This window comes from Rattus norvegicus, chromosome 6 (genome assembly GCF_036323735.1).
Source record: "Rattus norvegicus strain BN/NHsdMcwi chromosome 6, GRCr8, whole genome shotgun sequence".
Classification (NCBI taxonomy): domain Eukaryota; kingdom Metazoa; phylum Chordata; class Mammalia; order Rodentia; family Muridae; genus Rattus; species Rattus norvegicus.
Genome location: NC_086024.1, coordinates 115,999,449 through 116,017,964, shown reverse-complemented (window position 1 = coordinate 116,017,964; position 18,516 = coordinate 115,999,449). Strand labels below are relative to the sequence as shown.

The window sequence follows — 18,516 nt, the reverse complement described above, 5'->3', positions numbered from 1 at the left end:
AGGACCAAGGCTTCTCCTCCCATTGATGCCTGACAAGGCCATCCTCTGCTACATATGTGGCTGGAGCCATAGGTCTATTCTCGTGTACTATTTGGATGGTGCTTTAGTCCCTGGGAGCTCTGGAAGGTCTGGTTGGTTGATAATGTTGTTGTTCTTATGAGGTTGCAAACCCTTTCAGATCCTTCCGTCCTTTTTCTAATTTCTCCATTGGGGACCCCGTTCTCAGTTCAATGGTTGGCTGTGAGCACTTGCCTCTGTGTTTGTCAGGATCTGGGAGGGCCTCTCGGCAGACATCTCTATTAGGCTCCCATCAGCATGCACTTCTTGGCTCTGCAGTAGTGTCAGGGTTTGGTGTCAGTACATGAAACAGATCCCCAGGTTGGGCAGTCTTTGGAAGGCTTTTCCTTCAGTGTCTACTCCACACTTTGTCTCTGTATTTCCTTCTGTGAATATTTTTGTTCCTCCTTCTAAGAAGGACTGTAGCATCCACACTCTGGTCTTCCTTTTTGAGCTTCATGTAGTCTATTAATTTTATCTTGGGTTTTCCAAGTTTGAGCTAATAACCACTTATCATACCATGTGTGTTCTTTTGTGACTGGGTTACCTCACTGAGGATGATATTTTTTAGTTCCATCCATTTGCCTATGAATTTCATAAAGTCATTTTTTTTGATAGCTGAGTAATATTCCATTGTGTAGATGTACCACATTTTCTGTATCCATTCCTCTGTTGAGGGACATCTGGGTTCTTTCCAGCTTCTGGCTATTATAAATAAGGCTTCTGTGATCATAGTGAAGCATATGTCCTTGTTATATGTTGGAGAATCTTTTGGGTATATGCCCAGGAGAGGTATAGCTGGGTCCTCAGGTAGTACTGTGTCCAATTTTCTGAGGAACCTTCCAGAGTGGTTGTACCAGTCTGCAATCCCACCAACAATGGAGGAGTGTTCCTCTTTCTCCACATCCTCGCCAGCATCTGCTGTCACCTGAGTTTTTTATCTTAGCCATTCTGACTGGTGTGAGGTGGAATCTCAGGGTCATTTTGATTTGCATTTTTCTGATGACTAAAGATGTTGAAATTTCTTTAGGTGTTTCTTGGCCATTTGATATTTTTCAGCTGAGAATTCTTTGTTTAGCTCTGTACCCCACTTTTTAATAGGGTTATTTGGCTCTCTGGAGTCTAACTTCTTGAGTTCTTTGTATAGATTGGATATTAGCTCTCTATTGGACGCAGGATTGGTAAAGATATTTTCCAATTTGTCGATTGCTGTTTTGCCCTAATGGTCCTTTGCCTTATAGAGGCTTTGCAATTTTATGAGGTCCCATTAGTCTATTATTGTTCTTAGAGCATATGACATTTGTGTTCTGTTCAGGAAATTTTCTCTTGTGCCCATGTGTTCAAGGCTCTTCCCTACTTTCTCTTCTATTAGTTTCAGTGTATCTGGTTTTACATGGAGGTCTTTAATGCACATGGACTTGAACTTTGTACAAGCTGAAAAGAATGGATTGATTTGCATTCTTCTACATGCTGACCTCCAGTTGAACAAGCATCATTTGTGGAAAATGCTATCCTTTTGACCTACTGGATGATTTTAGCTCCTTTGTTAAAGATCAAGTGACCATAGGTCTGTGAGTTCATTTCTTGGTCTTCAATTCTCTTCCATTGATCCACATGCCTGTCTCTGTACCAATACCATGAAGTTTTTAGCACGATTGTTCTGTAATACACCTTGAGGTCAGGGATGGTGATTCGCTCAAAAGTTCTTTTATTGTTGAGAATAGTTTTTCGCTATCCTGTTTTTTCTTTTTGTTTGTTATTGCAAATAAATTTGCAAATTGCTCTTTCTAACTCTATGAAGAATTGAGTTGAATTTTGATGGGGATTGCATTGAATCTGTAGATTGCTTTTGGCAAGATGCCTATTTTTACCCGATTAATTCTGCTAATCCATGATCATGGGAGATCTTTCTTTCTTCTGAGATCTCATTCAATTTCTTTCTTCAGGGACTTGAATTTCTTGTCATATAGATCTTTCACTTGCTTGGTTTAAGTCACTCCAAGACATTTTATGTTATTTGTGACTGTGGTGAAAGGTGTCATTTCCCTAATTTCTTTCTCAAACTGTTTTATCCTTTGAGTAGAGAAAGGCTAATGATTTGTTTGAGTTAATTTCATATCCAGTCACTTTGCTGAAGTTGTTTATCAGCTGTAGGAGTTCTCTGGTGCAATTTTTGGGGTCACTTAAGTAAACTCTCATATCATCTGCAAATAGTGATATTTTGACTTCTTCCTTTCCAATTTGTATCCCTTTGACCTCCTTTTGTTGTCTGATTCCTCTGGTTAGGACTTCGAGAACTATATTGAATAAGTAGTGAGAGAGTGGGCAGCCTTGTGTAGTCCCTGATTTCAGTGGGATTGCTTCAAGTTTCTCTCCATTTAGTTTGATGTTGGCTACTGTTTTGCTGTATATTGCTTTTACTATGTTTAGATATGGGTCTTGAATTCCTAATCCTTCCAAGACTTTTGACATGAAGGAGTGGTGAATTTTGTTAAATGCTTTCTCAGCATCTAATTAGATGATCATGTGTTTTTGAGTTTGTTTATATAGTGGATTATGTTGATGGATTTCCGTATATTGAAATATCCTTGCATCCCTGGGATGAAGCCTACTTGTTCATGATGGATAAGATCGTTTTGATGTGTTCTTGGATTTGGTTTGTGAGAATATTATTTTTGCACTGATGTTCATGAGAGAAATTGGTCTGAAGTTCTCTTTCTTTGTTGGATCTTTGTGTGGTTTAGGTATAAGAGTAATTGTGGCTTCAAAGAACAAATTGGGTAGTGCTCCTTCTGTTTCTATTTTGTGGAATAGTTTGGGGAGTATTGGTATGAGATCTTCTATGAAGGTCTGATAGAATTCTGCACTAAACCCGTCTGGCCCTGGGCTCTTTTTGGTTGGAACACTTTTAATGACTGCTTTTATTTCTTTAGGGGTTATGTGACTGTTTAGATGGTTTATCTGATCCTGATTTAACTTTGGTACCTGATATCTGTCTAGAAAATTGTCCATTTCATCAATATTTTCCAGTTTTGTTGAGTATAGGTTTTTGTAGTAGGATCTGATGATTTTGAATTTCCTCTGAATCTGTAGTTATGTCTCCCTTTTCATTTCTGATTTTGTTAATTTGGACGCACTCTCTGTGTCCTCTCGTTAGTCTGGCTAAGGGTTTATCTATCTTGTTGATTTTCTCAAAGAACCAACTTTTGGTTCTGTTGATTCTTTCTATGGTCCTTTTTGTTTCTACTAGGTTGCTTTCAGCTCTGAGTTTGATTATTTCCTGCCTTCTACTCCTCCTGGGTGTATTTGCTTCTTTTTCCTCTAGAGCTTTTAGGTGTGCTGTCAAGCTGCTTACATATGCTCTTTCCTGTTTCTTTCTGCAGGCACTCAGCGCTATGAGTTTTCCTCTTAGCACAGCTTTCATTGTGTCCCATAAGTTTGGGTATGTTGTACCTTCATTTTCATTAAATTCTAAAAAGTTTTTAATTTCTTTCTTTATTTCTTCTCTGACCAAGTTATCATTGAGTAGAGCATTGTTCAACTTCCATGTGTATGTGGACTTTCTGTCTTTTTTTGTTGTTATTGAGGACCAGTCTTAGTCCGTGGTGATCTGATTGGATGCACGGGATTATTTTGATCTTCTTGTGTCTGTTTAGTCCTGGTTTGTGGCCAATAATGTGGTCAGTTTTGGAGAGAGTACCATGAGGTGCTGAGAAGGAGTTTTTTTTTTTTTTTTTTTTTTTTTTTTGGATGAAATGTTCTATAGACATCTGTTAAATACGTTTGGTTAATAACTTCTGTTGGCTTCACTGTGTATCTGTTTAGTTTCTATTTCCATGATCTGTCCATTGATGAGAGTGGGGTGTTGAAGTCACTCATTATTATTGTATGAGGTGCTATGTGTGCTTTGAGCTTTAGTTAAAGTTTCTTTTATAAATGTAGGTGCCCTTGCATTTAGAGCATAGATGTTCAGAATTGAGAGTTCATCTTGATAGATTTTTCCTTTGATGAGTAAGAAGTGTCCTTCCTTATCTTTTTTGATAACTTTTGGTTGAAAGTCAGTTTAGTTTGACATTAGAATTGCTACTCCAACCTGTTTCTTGGGACCATTTTCGTGGAGAATTTTTTTCTTGCCCTTTATTCTGAGGTATCCAATCTGTTGGTCTATGTCTTTTTATGGGGAATTGAGTCCATTGATGTGGAGAGATATTAGGGACCAATGAGTTTCGTTTGCTATCATTTTTGTTGTTAGAGGTAGAATTATGTTTGTGTGGCTCTCTTCTTTTGGGTTTCTTGCAAGGAGATTACTTTCTTGCTTTTTCTAGGGTATAGTTTCCTTCCTTGTGTTGGAGTTTTCCATCTATTATCTTTTTTTAGGGCTGCATTTGTGGAAAGATACTGTCTAAATTTGGTTTTGTCATGGAATATCTTGGTTTCTCCATCTATGTTAATTGAGAGTTTTGCTGGATACAGTAACCTGGGCTGGCATTTGTGTTCTCTTAGGGTCTGTATGACATCAGTCCAGGATCTTCTGGCTTTCACAGTCTCTGGTGAGAAGTCTGGTATAATTCTGATAGGTCTGCCTTTATATGTTTTAATATTCTTTCTTTGTTTTGTACATTTAGTGTTTTGATTATTTTGTGGTGGAATAATTTTCTTTTCTGGTTCAATCTATTTGGTATTCTGTAAGTCTCTTCTAAGTTTATAAGCATCTCTTTATGTTTGGGAGATTTTCTTCTATGATTTTGTTGAAAAGATTTTCTGGGTCTTTGAGTTGGGAATCCTCTTCTATTTCTCTTATTTTTAGGTTTGGTCTTTTCATAGTGTCCCAGATTTGTGTCAGAAACTTTTTATATTTAAAATTTTCTTTGACAGAAGTATCAGTTTCTTCTATTGTGTCTTCTACGCCTGAGATTCTTACTTCCATCTCCTGTATTCTGTTGGTGATGCTTGTATCTGTATTTTCTGTTTTATTCCCTGGGTTTTCCATCTCCAGGATTCCCTCAGTTTGTGTTTTCTTCATTGCTTCTATTTCCATTTTCAGGTCTTGAGTAGTTCTCTTCATTTCATCCACCTGTTTGATTGTATTTTCAAGTATTTTTTTAAGGGAATTATTCATTTTCCTTTTAAGAGTCTGCCTCTGTCATCTTCATAAGATTGGACTTAAGGTCATAATCTTGGGCCTCAGCTGTGTTGGATACCCATTGCTTGCTGTAGCTGGATAGATGGGCTGCCATTTTGCCCAGTTATTGTTGATCGTGATCTTGCCCTGGCTTCTAGCCATCTGGGTTTGGAGTTTATTAGAGGTTTTGGAGCTGATTTCTGAGTTTATCTTCATGAGATAGATTTTTTCCCCCTTGGTTTGTCTTTCTCCTCTAGTGTTCTGCCCCAAGTGGCCTGGGCTTCTGGTGATCAGCAAGTCTTCATGTCCAGTAAGATGTCTGCACTGGGGTTTTTGTGACCTGCATGACCTCCGAGGTTTTGGGTGTCAATATTGCCTCTGGGGTTCCAAGTACCTGAATGGCATCTGTGGTTTTAGGTACCTGGTTGGTACCTGAGGTTTCTAGTATGAGGTGGCCTCCAGTCAAGCAGAAGCCCTCTATTGGAGTTGTGGGCTGGAATATGGAGCCCAGGGGAGGGGGTGCTGTTGGCGACTGCTGGACAGGGTTTAAGGAGTGTTAGCAGGTGGTGGGCAGTGTATGCCAGAGTTGGATATGTGTATTTAAATTGGATCATATTCATAGAAGTTAGGAAAATAGTAAGGCGCCATGTAGTAGTGGGAGGATCTCAAGTTAGGTAGGTTAATAGAATGCAGGCGATATGAAGCAGGGGAAGGAAATAGTGAAACAGAAAGGGTTAAGCGGATTGGCTGTTGGAAGGGCTGGGTAGAAGAGAGTATGGGGAAGGATGACTAATACTGAAGATATTTGAAAAAACCATATAGAAGCCTACTAAATGAGCACGTGCATGCACACACACATGCACACATGCACGCATACACACACATGCAAAGTTCAAGTGGAGTCACCTTATAATGGGGACAATGATTCTTCCAGATTCCATAGGCTACCAAATGAAAAATGGTAAGTTCCAGGGATGAGATACCTCTTTTTGCATTGTTAGTCAGTGACATCCCATAATATTCCCTACGACCCAACATTATAGACGAATGACATTGCTCTTGGTTGTGCTTGAGTATTCGTGTGGAAAGATAAAAGCTGCTGTATTTACAGTAGCTGAGAAATGGAGAGCTAGCACTCACTAGTACTCACTAGTACTCACTAGTACTCACTCGTACTCATCTGAAAACTCCATCTCCCTGGTTAGCTTTTATAGTGCTCGGAGGTTCTATCAGGGTGGAAAATAATCAGCAGCCTTAGTTGGCTGTGAACCCTGCCAGTTACAATACCAGTTGTCCTGGCAAAATGACCTACTGGTGCAATGGTGGCATCACCATCAGGGGAGTAATCAACCGCTGTCCAGATGGGCTTAAGGGCTGTTCCACAAGGTGGAACTCATGTCTGCTTCTAAACACTGAGTCCAAGCATGTGATGCTAAGTCATAGGGAAGAAGCCATTATTCTCCTAAATGGACATAGAAACAGCTTGCTCCCCTTTCCCCAAAGGTCATACCCTTAGACCCAGAGATTAGAACATTTTTCACCTCCCATCAGAGAAGCTTTTTGTTCCTTCTGTAGTAGATAGTAATGAGTCCAGAGCCCTGCAGATGGTCAGTGTGCGTACAATGAGACTGGAGTGCTCAGCTCTACATGGGGCATCTGTGTCATACCCTCTCCTGCCAACGCTCAGGGGTCACTAGGGAAACAGTAGTGGAAAGACTGGAAGAGCCTGAGCTAGAAGACATCTGCAGCAACAAAGCATTGGGTGAGCTCGACCAGGCTGCTGCACATAGGAGTTCACAGCAGCTATGAGTACATAGAGAAGGGGAAGAGGCTCACAAAACTCTACCACTATGGAGGAGCTGTTGGCGGTGTGAGCGCTTTCTTCATGAATGTGATCCTTGAGAGGCTGCACATGCCCTAGTGCATAGCTTTACACACATGCATCATGAGACTCAGTAGGACTAACAACAGAGTATATGGAGTTGGGAGGGACAAGTACTGGTGTATAGGGAAGGTGTCAAAGGCAGGGATGGGAGTGGGTTTGATATAGATACATCATATTACATGTAAGGAACTCTCAAACAGTAAAAGGAATTAAAAAATTGAGTGTCCTAATGAGAATTACTGTCACTGTGATGAAACATCATGGCCAAAGCAACTTGGGAAGAAAAGAGTTTATTTACATGTTCATATCCATGTTTATCGTCAGAGTAATTCAGGACAGGAACTAAGCAGGCAGGAACCTGGAGGCAGGAGCCAGGCCTTGGAGGGATGCTGCTTACTGACTTGTTCCTCATGGCTTGCCCAGCCTGCTTTCTTATAGAATTCAAGGCTATCAGCCCAGGGATCCACCACCCATAAGGGACTGTGCCCTCCCTCAACAGTCACTAATTAAGAAAATACTCTAGAGCCAGCTATTATAGAAGATCTTCTCAACTGAGGTTCCTTCCTTTCCGATAACTCTAGCTTGTGTCAAGTTGACAGAAAATGAATATATTGAGTTTAGTTGGACATATTTTCTTTCATTTTCTGTGCAGGTGGTTCACTCTTCAGAAAGCCTTACTAAGTTAGCTACTGTTTTGCTAAGTTGTACCAGATAGGAGTAGACAGCACCAAAACGTGTTGCTGCCATTCTAAGGAAAAAAAAGTCAGCATTTCCCTCAGGTTCATTTGGTCAAGAGCGAGCCACATTTGAGCTCTCCACGTTTTCCATATCTTCTGTCTATCTGTAGTTTGTGATTTTTCTGCTCATCTGTAGTCTGTAACTTGTGTATGTCTCTACTGTCTTTCTGTATTTGTGCAGGAATGAGAGATACTTTACAGAAATCTTTGTTTCCACCCAAGACAGGATTTCTCTGTATAGCCCTGGAACTTGATCTGTAGACCAGGCTGGCCTCAAACTCACAAGAGATCCATCTGTCTCTGCCTCCCACATGCCTCACTACTAGAAATCTTTAACAGAGTTTTATAATGGATTAAGTCACCAACTCAAATTGATCCCAGTTGATCCCAAAGAAATCAGTATGGCAAAATGTTCTTATCAAACAATATACTATTCCTAACATTTATTGTGGATATTTAGTAAGGTTGCTTTTGACCTGATTTCTGTTTTCAACAAATGATTAATACACACATACACCCCCAACCTCACCCATCCACCCATCCACCCATCCACCCACATACATACCTTTCCCCATACCCACCCACACACCCATACCTACACACACATACAGAGAGAGGAGGGGCCAGGAGGGTCTGGGGGGGGTAGGGAGGGGGAGAGAAAGGGAGATAGAGAAAGAGAGAGGCACAGACGGACAGACAGACACTGTTCTCTAGGTCAGGGGCAGGTTAAACAGGCTGAGAACATAGCAAGTATGGTGGCTAGCTTTCAGTAGCTTGACACAAGCTTAGATGTGTCTGGGAAGAGGGAATCTTAACTAGAAAATGCCTCCGTGAGACTGGCCCTACTCACTGTAGGTGGTGCCATCCCCGGGCAAGTGCTCCTGGATGGTATAAGAAGGTAGGCTGAGCAAGCCATGAGGGGCAAGCCAGTGGGCAGTACTTTTTTATGTCTGTGAATCAGCAGCTGTTATAGCCCGACTTGCTTTGGACAACGGAGTACAAGGTGAAACTCTACCTTTGGTCATGGCTGTCAAAACCCTAACTAAAGCAGAAAGATACAGCTCTTAAGTGTGCTCAAGGTGTGTTATCAACTTAATGGTGAGGACCAGCAAAAGTTCTAGTCTCTTTGAATGTGTTCTTTCATAAGAGAGTATCACCTCATTTGTATGGCTAACTTACAGATATTAAGTAAGAAACTTGCGAGTGTATTCACTAGAGAGTCCTGCAGTATTAGACGCAGTTGCTATGAATATACTTTTCCTGCTTCTTACCTTTTTTTTTTGTCCCTCAGAGCTGAGTTTTCTTTCGTTTTCTTAGGTAGCTAAATTAATTAGAACTGGATAGAAGCAGCTTCCAACTTTGGCATCCTTGTTTTGATAGGTTCAGGATTAGGTGCTCAAAGATTGTTTCAGGAAACTCATCGGTGGCGGTCGCTTGCTTTGGCGTAATATGAAGTGGGTCGAATGCATTAGGGAACTCTTTGTAGGAATTTCCCGTGACTCTCTTACTTTTTGATAAGTATAACTTACAGTTGTAGATTGTGGGATTTAACAGCACAGGGACTGTTGGAACATTCCTCGTTCAGTTTTTGTTCTTTGTCCTTAGCTCCTCTGAGTTTGAGACAGTGCTTATGTTAGGAATTAGTAATGAGTGAAACCATTTGGTTCATATTCTGTTTGGTATTAATCAAATAACTCCGTTAGTGCACCCACAGTATGAGTTGAAGTGCATGCTATCCTGGAAAGAAACACACGCCATGGGCGGGGTGTGGTGGGTATGTGACCTACTCCAGTCATAGAATGCTCTGTAGAAAGGTTGATAGAATGGAGATCTTAACCTGGATGAAGTCATCCACGGTAGGACACTTAGCTTGGGCAAGTGGAAGGCAGCACCTGTGGTGCAGTTGAAGGTAGACCATGTTCAGAATGTACAAGGGCGGAAGATGAGTCTGTCTCAACTGTAGAAATTAGTCAGTGTGGACACGTGAAGGACAGTGTGTTCCAGTGTGAATCGATGGCCATTTGGATTAGGCTATGTGGAGTTACAGAGGAGGAAGGTAGCTTTTAAAGCTATTACATGGATACAATCGGTAGGAGTTGAAGGTTAGATTGGAGGCAGAGATCCTCACATTCTGTTTTACAAATTGGGAAGAATTTACGGCCTGATGGCAAAGCTATGTGGACTCTGCTGCTCATCCATTACCCTTCTCCTTTCTGTTGTTCATCCCTAAGCCTGTTTTCTCAAGGTGACATCTGGCTCTTCTTGCCCGTGTGTTCTTAGTGCTCCAGTGGGAATCTATGCTGCTTACATGCTTCCCCCACCTCAGGTGGCCACATGCTTACCTCCCAGGAGGGAGCTGGCACTGCTTAGCTGGTCAGTGAGCAGTTATCGGAGTGGGTATTTCTTGTTTTTGTAAAGCTTTGTAACCCAAAATTATTTTATTATAAACCATAGCACACATATACATATACAGTGTTTATATTAATGTTTAAGGCACAATAGATCAAAGGCCACATATTCAGCACCAGGACAAGAGATGGACAGTTTTACACTCCTAAGCCTCTCTTAGGCTTCTTCTTTCAGGAATGGATATACCCTGTCCTTACTTTTAAAACAATGAAAACATTTTTAAAACATTTTATGTGTTGGGGTATTTTGTCTGCATGTGTATCTGTTCAACATGCATGCTTGGTGCCCACAAAGGTCAAAAGATGGTGTACAATCCCATACAACTGGAATTACAGATGGTTGTGAGTATTATATGGTTGTTGAAATTGAACCCATGTCCTCTGAAGGAGCAGCCGATGCCCTTAACTGCTGAGCTATCTCTCCAGCTCTATCCTGACTTACATTCATTGTTTCTATGCTTTAAAAATATCTTGGCTGTATTTTATTGCTTGATGTCTGCCTGCAATTATGTACAAATTGAACACTCCCATACGTCACTATGTTTTACCATCTAGCCTTACTAGTGTGTAGGGACTTTGAGGGCATTTGCACTGTTGCGTGATCCTCTCAAAAATGAATACATGCGAAATGGTTTCTTCTGTTCTTGATGGACTGTGGGGTTACGTTTAGCATTTCTCTTAGGAATAACGTGGCTCCATGTTTTCTTTTACATGGTTCCTCTATTTACATGGTACCCACTATTACATGTGGGTAATGGTGTCTTGGCAGGTGGTGTTGGCCAACTAGGCATGTGGGGTGATATGGTGAAGATTTATTTTAGCACAGCATGGTCATTTGCTATGGTTAGTTCTGTACTCCAGGGGCGAGACTGACAGCGATGATAGAACTTGTAGTTCTGAAATAAGTCCCACCTCCAGGCCACACACAAGGAATGAGGTTGCTATGCAGGCAGAGTGTGATGGTACTGGAGGACTAGTTTTTAAAGTCACGTCTTAATGACAGGCACTTACCATTAATAATTATTGTCATTAGTGCTTAGGAATGGTGTCACAGCATTTGTTATTTCTGTTGATAAGAGTTTTTACTCCAATGGATTCTTTATGGAAGAGTGAGCAGAACCTAAGAGGCTGACTGTGCTTTGCTTTGCAGCTCCATACCTTTCATCAGTCCCTCCGTGACCTCAGTAGTGAACAAGTTCGGCTTGGAGATGATTTCAACAAGGAGCTTTTCAGAAGAAGCCGGTAAAATGGGGACAGGGTTTTCTGGGAGGCATGAATTATGAAGAGAATTATTCATTTCTGTAATTGATGTATGCATAGATTAAGAAAATGATGTGTGCTTTTGTATGACTTTTTTAAAATTTATGTTTTGCTTATGTTTATATGTGTGTGTGTGTGTGTGTGTGTGTGTGTGTGTGTGTGTGTGTGTTCTGCCTGTCTGCCTGTCTGTGTCTGTCTGCCTGTGTTTGTGTGTATGTGTGTCTGGAGGCCAGAAGAAGGGCCTGATCTTCTGCAGCTGGAGTTACAGGCAGTCGTCAGTGGTCTGCTCTTCTGCAGGAGCAGCAAATGCTCTTAACCACGGACTCTCTCTTCATGCCTGTACCATATTTTTTGAGGTAGAGTAAAAAAAAAAATCTCTGGGACCTGGTGCTCTCTGCTTAGGGTAGGATGCTTCTCTATTGATCTCTCAGGGTTTTCTGTCTTTACCTGCCAAGTGCTAGGGTAACAAGCACATGTCACCACACCAAGCTTTGTACATGTGTGCCAGGAAGTGAAAGCAGAGCTCATTTGTGACTAGCATTTTAGCAAGTAAGCTATGTCGTCGGTGTCTGATATTTATTAATAGAACAGTTCAAAGCTTCGTGAATTTATGGTTTATCACGACTCATTGATTTTTGTTGCAGTGAGTTTGAAACCCTAGCTGTGAAATACATCAAGCATAGTATAAAACTTACTGAAATTAGAAGAGGAGGGCAGGAAAGTTAGCAGTCAGAAAGAAGCAAACTTTAGGTTTATAAAAGCTAAACTTTAGATTTCGTTCATCAAATGTTAATGTCATGGTGAGATACAGTAAGAGAGCTAATAGCAAAGAAGAGAGAGGGGACAGACACACAGACAGACACAGAGGTATAGACTAATGGTTTATGCACTATTTTTTAGCTGTTCATGGAAAAAATAGAACATGACACTTGTCTGTGTGTAGACACAAGCCATTTAGAATCTGATTTCTTAGTTTACTTTCGATCTTTGAGAGCCTCTCCTTTGTACTTTTGACAGTTTCGTAGTTTCTAAAAGCTGTTACTAATATAAAATTTTCTCATTCTCATTTTTAAAAAAAGGTTTATTTGTTTATATATAAAGTACACTGTAGCTGCCTTCAGACACACCAGAAGAGGGCATCAGACGATTGTGAGCCACCATGTGGTTGCTGGGAATTGAACTCAGGACCTCTGGAAGAGCAGTCAGTGCTCTTAACCGTGAGCCATCTCTCTAGTCCTCATTCTTTTATTTTCTTCATCAACAGTAGCAAGTGTTTCACTTTGAAGGTCTTTTTTCTTTTGGAGACTAAGGTTTTTATATTTTCTTAAGGGTCATATGCTAGGGCCCTTGGCAGGTCCAAATTCAAATGTAGGCAGTAAGGTTCCAGAGCCTCTGCTCTTTACCCTGTGCAGTATACAGTATCATGGAGCTGATAGGGGTAAAACATTTATATTACTGACTTGTGAGCTTAATTACTAGTAAGACAGAGAATTTAATGCTTGCATTTCTCTTGAAAAGGTAATAAAATTAACCAAAGTCAATCATTCATCTTAATCGGAGTGATTTTGCTGTGTAGAGTTTATGTTGGATCAAGGATGTGTAGGCAGTGCTGGGTACATGGGTTTGAGAAGTAGTTCCTGAAGAAGACGCAGAGATGAGCTAGTTGACTGGTTGTGTGGTCACGAGTAAGTGCGGTATTGTTCTGTGGCTTTCCTCACCTATACATGGTATCATTTGAGAAGTTCTGCTATTTGGAGGCACAGGTAAGCAGAGAAATTTTATTTTCAAGTAGGAATCAAATTAATTTATTTGTGAAATTGGATGACATTACATTGTAGATGAGTAAAATTGATTACTTTGCTTGTACCACAAATTATATTCATGTTTCTGAATATACTGGATAGGAAATAATTTGATTCAGAAGTGTTGGTGTTTTCTTTTTTCCTTTTTCTTTTGGTTTTTGAGACAGGGTCTTACTATGTACTTCTGACTGTCCTAGAACTCACTATATAGACTAGGTGGTCCATGAGCTCACAAAAATCCACTTGCTTTTGTTTCCCAAGTGAGCAAGTTAAAGGTGTGCAGCACCACACTAGCTTAATTTTTCTTTTTTTTTTGCTTTTTGATATGTCAAAAATATGTTGTTATGAAAGCACAGGGGAATGGGCTTTTAGAAAGGACTAAATGGATACCATATGGAGAACTGATTTGAGGGATGTGAATTGGAAGTCTGTTACATTCTTGTATGGCTTGATATGACAAGAGATAAATTGACAGAAGTCTGTTTTAGAATGTGAGAATCAGGATTTGGTAATGGATTGCATATGAAGGATGTATATCAGGGGCAACTCACAGATTTCTACTTGTGAAACTGAGAAAGCAACCATCCTCCTTTATCATACGTGGAAGATTTGTTGAGGAAGCTGCGCGGTGGAAAGCAAGAGGCTTTCTCAGATGTGTCAGACTTGGAATGCCCGTGAGACGTTCAAGTAGAAATGTGAAATAGTTACTCCTTAGGCTCAAAGGAAAAACCCACGTTGGGAGATGTCTGAGTTTCAAGAGTACTTGGCGAATACAAGTGCTGTGGGCATGGATGACATAAAGAGGAAGGCTATAGAGGACAGAGCTGAGTGCTAAAGTGGTCAACCATGTAGGAGTCTTGTCTGTGATGTGGACCTGACTGGAGGAAGCTCAGATGTGAGATTCGGGAAATCCAGGAGAGCATTGAGGTCTATGGTCAAGAGGGAGGAAAAGGAGCACATTTGCTTTGAGAGAGTCACAACTCAGAACACTTAACTCTTAAGGTACCCCTGCCAGGGGCCTTCTGGGGTGGGGGTGGGTATGGGAGTGGGGATAAGGAATAGGCAAGGGAGGGGAGTGTGTGAGTCAGACACAATGGGCAGGGCATCTCACAACTCTGACTGACAGGACCGGGCTGCTGCTTTATTTATACAGATTTCACAGAACAAAGACAGACTAATGATTATTCATGTGGAACCGATTATGTGTTTGATTTTTCATTACGTGTCCAGAGTTACAAGTTCAGTTACAATTAGAAAATACAGACAGGCTTTATTCTTATTATCAGCCCTATAACTCCAATTTAAAGAATCTAAAGAACGTGTCCTCCAAAGCAAATACATTTATTATATGACAGCTGCTTTTAGGTTGGCAGTGTTTGTAGTCTGAAAGCACCCCGGACAAATAGAAGGTATCTGAACGGGTCCTGTTATGACTAGCAAATACTAATACCAGACTTCTTTTACTGTCTGTTTCATCATCTGCGCTACAGTGTAGACGAGTTTTAGTTTATGTTATTCACTGACTTCTATTTCTCCCTATACCCTGTACCATCCCTATCTTTAAACTACACTTTCAGAGAGCTCTAAGGGTATTAGATGGAGGCTGTGAATCTGTAACCTATCCTGGCCAGTCAGAGTTTGTTATTGTCTTGGTTTACCCTGCACCAATTATACTGTTAGAGCCTGCTCAGGGGCAGAAACCACAAGACGATTCCTGGAATAATGGCCTCATCTAGCTTCGTGCTTCTCTGTGCTTAATAGCCTCCAGGGCATAAGGAAGACTTCCAGATAGAGCCAGATAAAGTTAATTTTAGGATTATACTAAAAAGACTCAGACATAAATTGTCTTGGGAAAAGACATAAAATGAATCCTAATGCTGAAAGTCCCTAGGAGTGCAACACGCAGAGACTGAAGTGCTTGCCTCGGTCAGCTCAGCTGTGCTAGAACCGTGCCAAGGAGCTGTGCTGGGTGACCTCATGACTCTCACCCTTTCCAGTGGATATGGCTGGGCCATACTGCTCTCTGAGAAATTATCTAATTATAAATTATATAAATACAATAATATTGTCACCGAGAGGAAGATACAATCCGAAGTAGTAATAGATACTGTGAAAACCAGCAGTTCCAATGGTATCTTCTCAGATTATCGGGTTTTTACAGAAATGTTGGATAAACCAGCTGAGCATTACAAAGGCAGTTGCTTTCCTGTATGCCAGTAGTAAGTAGTTGTAAAGTATAAAAAATGAAGCAAGTAAGAGTTAGTCAAGCTGTCCTAAGAGTTCAGTGAGAATAGGGCTCCCTGCATGGTGTGCATGTTGTAAAATCACACAGGCAGCCAGGCGGGGAGTGCACAGCGGCAGTGAGCATGACCAGTACTGCAGAGGAGTTAGTGAGCTAGACTTCAGCTCACTTCAGAACAAGGACTCAACTGGCCGTAGTTGATTAGAAATGATGGTGACAACAAGTGGAAGGATGAAGGGTGGAAAGGTGTTTGGATACTGGCGGGGATACCTCCGAAGGCAGTACAGTGTGTGGGAGGAAGGGTTTTACTTGCTAGTCTTTTTAGACTCCATGATTGCTGCATTATTAAGGATGGAGTTTGTACATCTCAAACAGGTTATGAGATGAAGAGTTTTATCTTCCCTTTGGTTTTTCGAACTGTTTCTTTGCTTCTCCCTGATTTGTAGCCTGGCTGCTAGAGGAATCCAGTGTGCAGGCGGTGCTCAGGGCTGGAGCCCGGCTCGACAGCCTCAATGTTAAGTAGGACTTTGTAGAGACACACACTCTTGGGCCCTATCCCTGATTTGCCAATTCAGAAATTTGGTGGGTAGTGCCCCGTTGGCATGTTTTAACAGGCTCTAGAGAATTCAGTTGAGAATTATGGAAAAACAATTACTGTGAGGGGCAGGGATTTAGCTCAGGGTTAAAGCTCTGGCCTAGGAAGTGCAACCTCCTGGTTTTGGTTCCCAGCTCAAAACAATGACAGCATCAATAAAAGACACTATAACGTTAAAACAAGTGATGAACTTGAAACCTGTTTCTTTCTTTGCTTAGGTCCGATGCTGAAACAAAAAGGGTGTTAGAAGAATTGACCGAAAAGCTTAACGAGGCCCAGAAACAAGATGTGGTGAGGATTCTTCCTTTATAAAGCTTTATTCATAAGCTGTGCATGGTGGACCGTACTGTAATTCCAGTATTTTAGGAAGCTGATCACAAATTCGAAGCCAGTTTGGATAATGTAGCTGGTTCTAGAGTATTCTGAATGCGTAGCAGGACACCGCTGCCCTCTGACAAAATAAACCAACAAAACCAAGTTCACAAACCAAAGTTTATTCCACTCGTAGATAAACGGGAGGATGGTCGTCAGACTGGCCAGCAGCTAATGAGGCTTTAGTAGAGTAACTTTTTGGGTACAATATGTTGTTCTGTTAAAGAAAAATGTTGTTGTATGTTTTTGAAATCTTCATCTATTTAATGAATTCAAGCTTGAAATCTTATACTAATAGTAGATAACAGGTGGAAGTAAGTTCTACATTTTGAAATTGTGGAATTTTTTTTTTTTTTTTTGGTTCTTTTTTTCGGAGCTGGGGATCGAACCCAGGGCCTTGCGCTTCCTAGGTAAGCGCTCTACCACTGAGCTAAATCCCCAGCCCCGAAATTGTGGAATTTTTAATGAATATGTGGATGGTAGCTTGGAGTTCTCATCAGTGGCAACTCCACAGCTCTGTTAAGTATTTGAGAAGTGCACATGCGTTGTGTAGTGCTGTGCAGCTGTTAGAGTGTGCTCAGACCATCCATGACTGGGGTCACCATTGCTATGGGACAGCCTGTTCACTATGACAGTAAGTCACCCTTGTCAGTGTGACTGGCTTTAGAAGGTTTGGAGATTAGAGAGGTACACATTGGCCAGGCTGTGAGGTCGTTCCTGGGGGATTAGCTGAAGGGAGAACCCTTCCTTGATTGTGGGTGAGGTCACGCAGCAGGCTGTGGCCCAGAGAGAATGAAAGGGGAGAAAAGAGAAGCCAGCCAAGCTCCAGCACCCTCCTTTCTCTGTTTCTCGAGTGCCATGATGGGGAGCTGTTCTGCTCTGCCACTGTCGTCCATGTTCTATTGAACCTTCTGAAAGTGTGATAAGTCCTCCTGCCCTAAGCTGGTCTGCATGTCTTTGGGCAGAGTGACAGGAAACATAATGAATATACTCTTTGGTTTAATGTGGTGAGATTTTAAATTTTTCTAATGACCAAGTTTTATTGTTCATGTATTTATTTTTAATCAAATTTTTATCCTTGAGTCTAGTTTAGCCTGGGTTACATATTGAGACCCAGTTTTAAAAAACATCAGACAAAACAAATCCTTTTTTTCCCTGCTTCAGTTTTTTTTTTTTTTTGGGAGAAATATTAATAGAAATATTACTCAAGTGTTAACAAACTTGTCAACTCCAGGAGCAGCTTTCACTTCTCACATTTTGTTTTTCCAAGATGAAAAAAGTTAATAGAATTTTTTTTTCTCCTGGAATATTTTATTCAAATTTAAGTTTCTGGTTTAAGCAGACTGTATTTCCTCAGTGGTGTTTCCAGGTCCCTGTAGACGGGGCGAGTTCATCTGGAAGTCTGATGTAGTAGCTGGGCCTGTCAGGAGATGGATGTCTTCTGCCTTCAAAGAGAAGACTCAGTGATTGCTCTAGTGAAATGTGCCCACTCCAGCCACAGGAAATCTTGCTGTATCTCTTGCCTTGCCTCTTGGGTGATTATTGGTTTTGTTTTAAAGGTCCTGGATGGGAAAAATAAACCTTAGTATGTTTCTGTTGTGGTAAACCAACTCTTTACTGGTAAGACTTGGGAGTGGGTAATGTGATCTAGGTAGGAGGTACTTATATTTTCATATGAAGTCGTAGATTTTTTTCCTGGTGTATCAACTTCACCATCAGTTGAAGTTTTATTCACTTAAAATGTTTAAAACACCAAGTACTTCAACCATCGGTCATTTCTGGGGCTGACAATATGGGTCAGTGGCTCCAAGCACTTGCCATGCATCCGGAGTTCCATCCCAGAGCCCTCCTTAGACAGAGAGAACCACTTCACACACACACACACACACGCACACACACACACACACACACACACACAAACTACACATGAATCATATTAATAATAGATGGAGCTTTTGGGAAAAGTCCTTTTTGTTTGAACACACTGACTTAGTTAACTGAGCAGTTATACGGCTAGAAAGCAAGTCATTGTCTGG

At 41.0% G+C, this 18,516-nt stretch overlaps 1 protein-coding gene across 7 annotated transcripts in view; it reads left to right on the top strand.

The window, feature by feature from the left end:
• The window catches only part of Cep128 (centrosomal protein 128), a 378,006-nt gene that overhangs the window by 41,794 nt on the left and 317,696 nt on the right, over positions 1-18,516 (top strand). For all 7 annotated transcript variants that reach the window (XM_056985589.2, XM_056985588.2, XM_056985587.2 and 4 more), the window contains exons 8-9: positions 11,360-11,451; positions 16,327-16,399. In XM_056985589.2, coding sequence (XP_056841569.1) covers positions 11,360-11,451; positions 16,327-16,399 — 165 coding nt within the window. The remainder of the gene's footprint in view (positions 1-11,359; positions 11,452-16,326; positions 16,400-18,516) is intronic.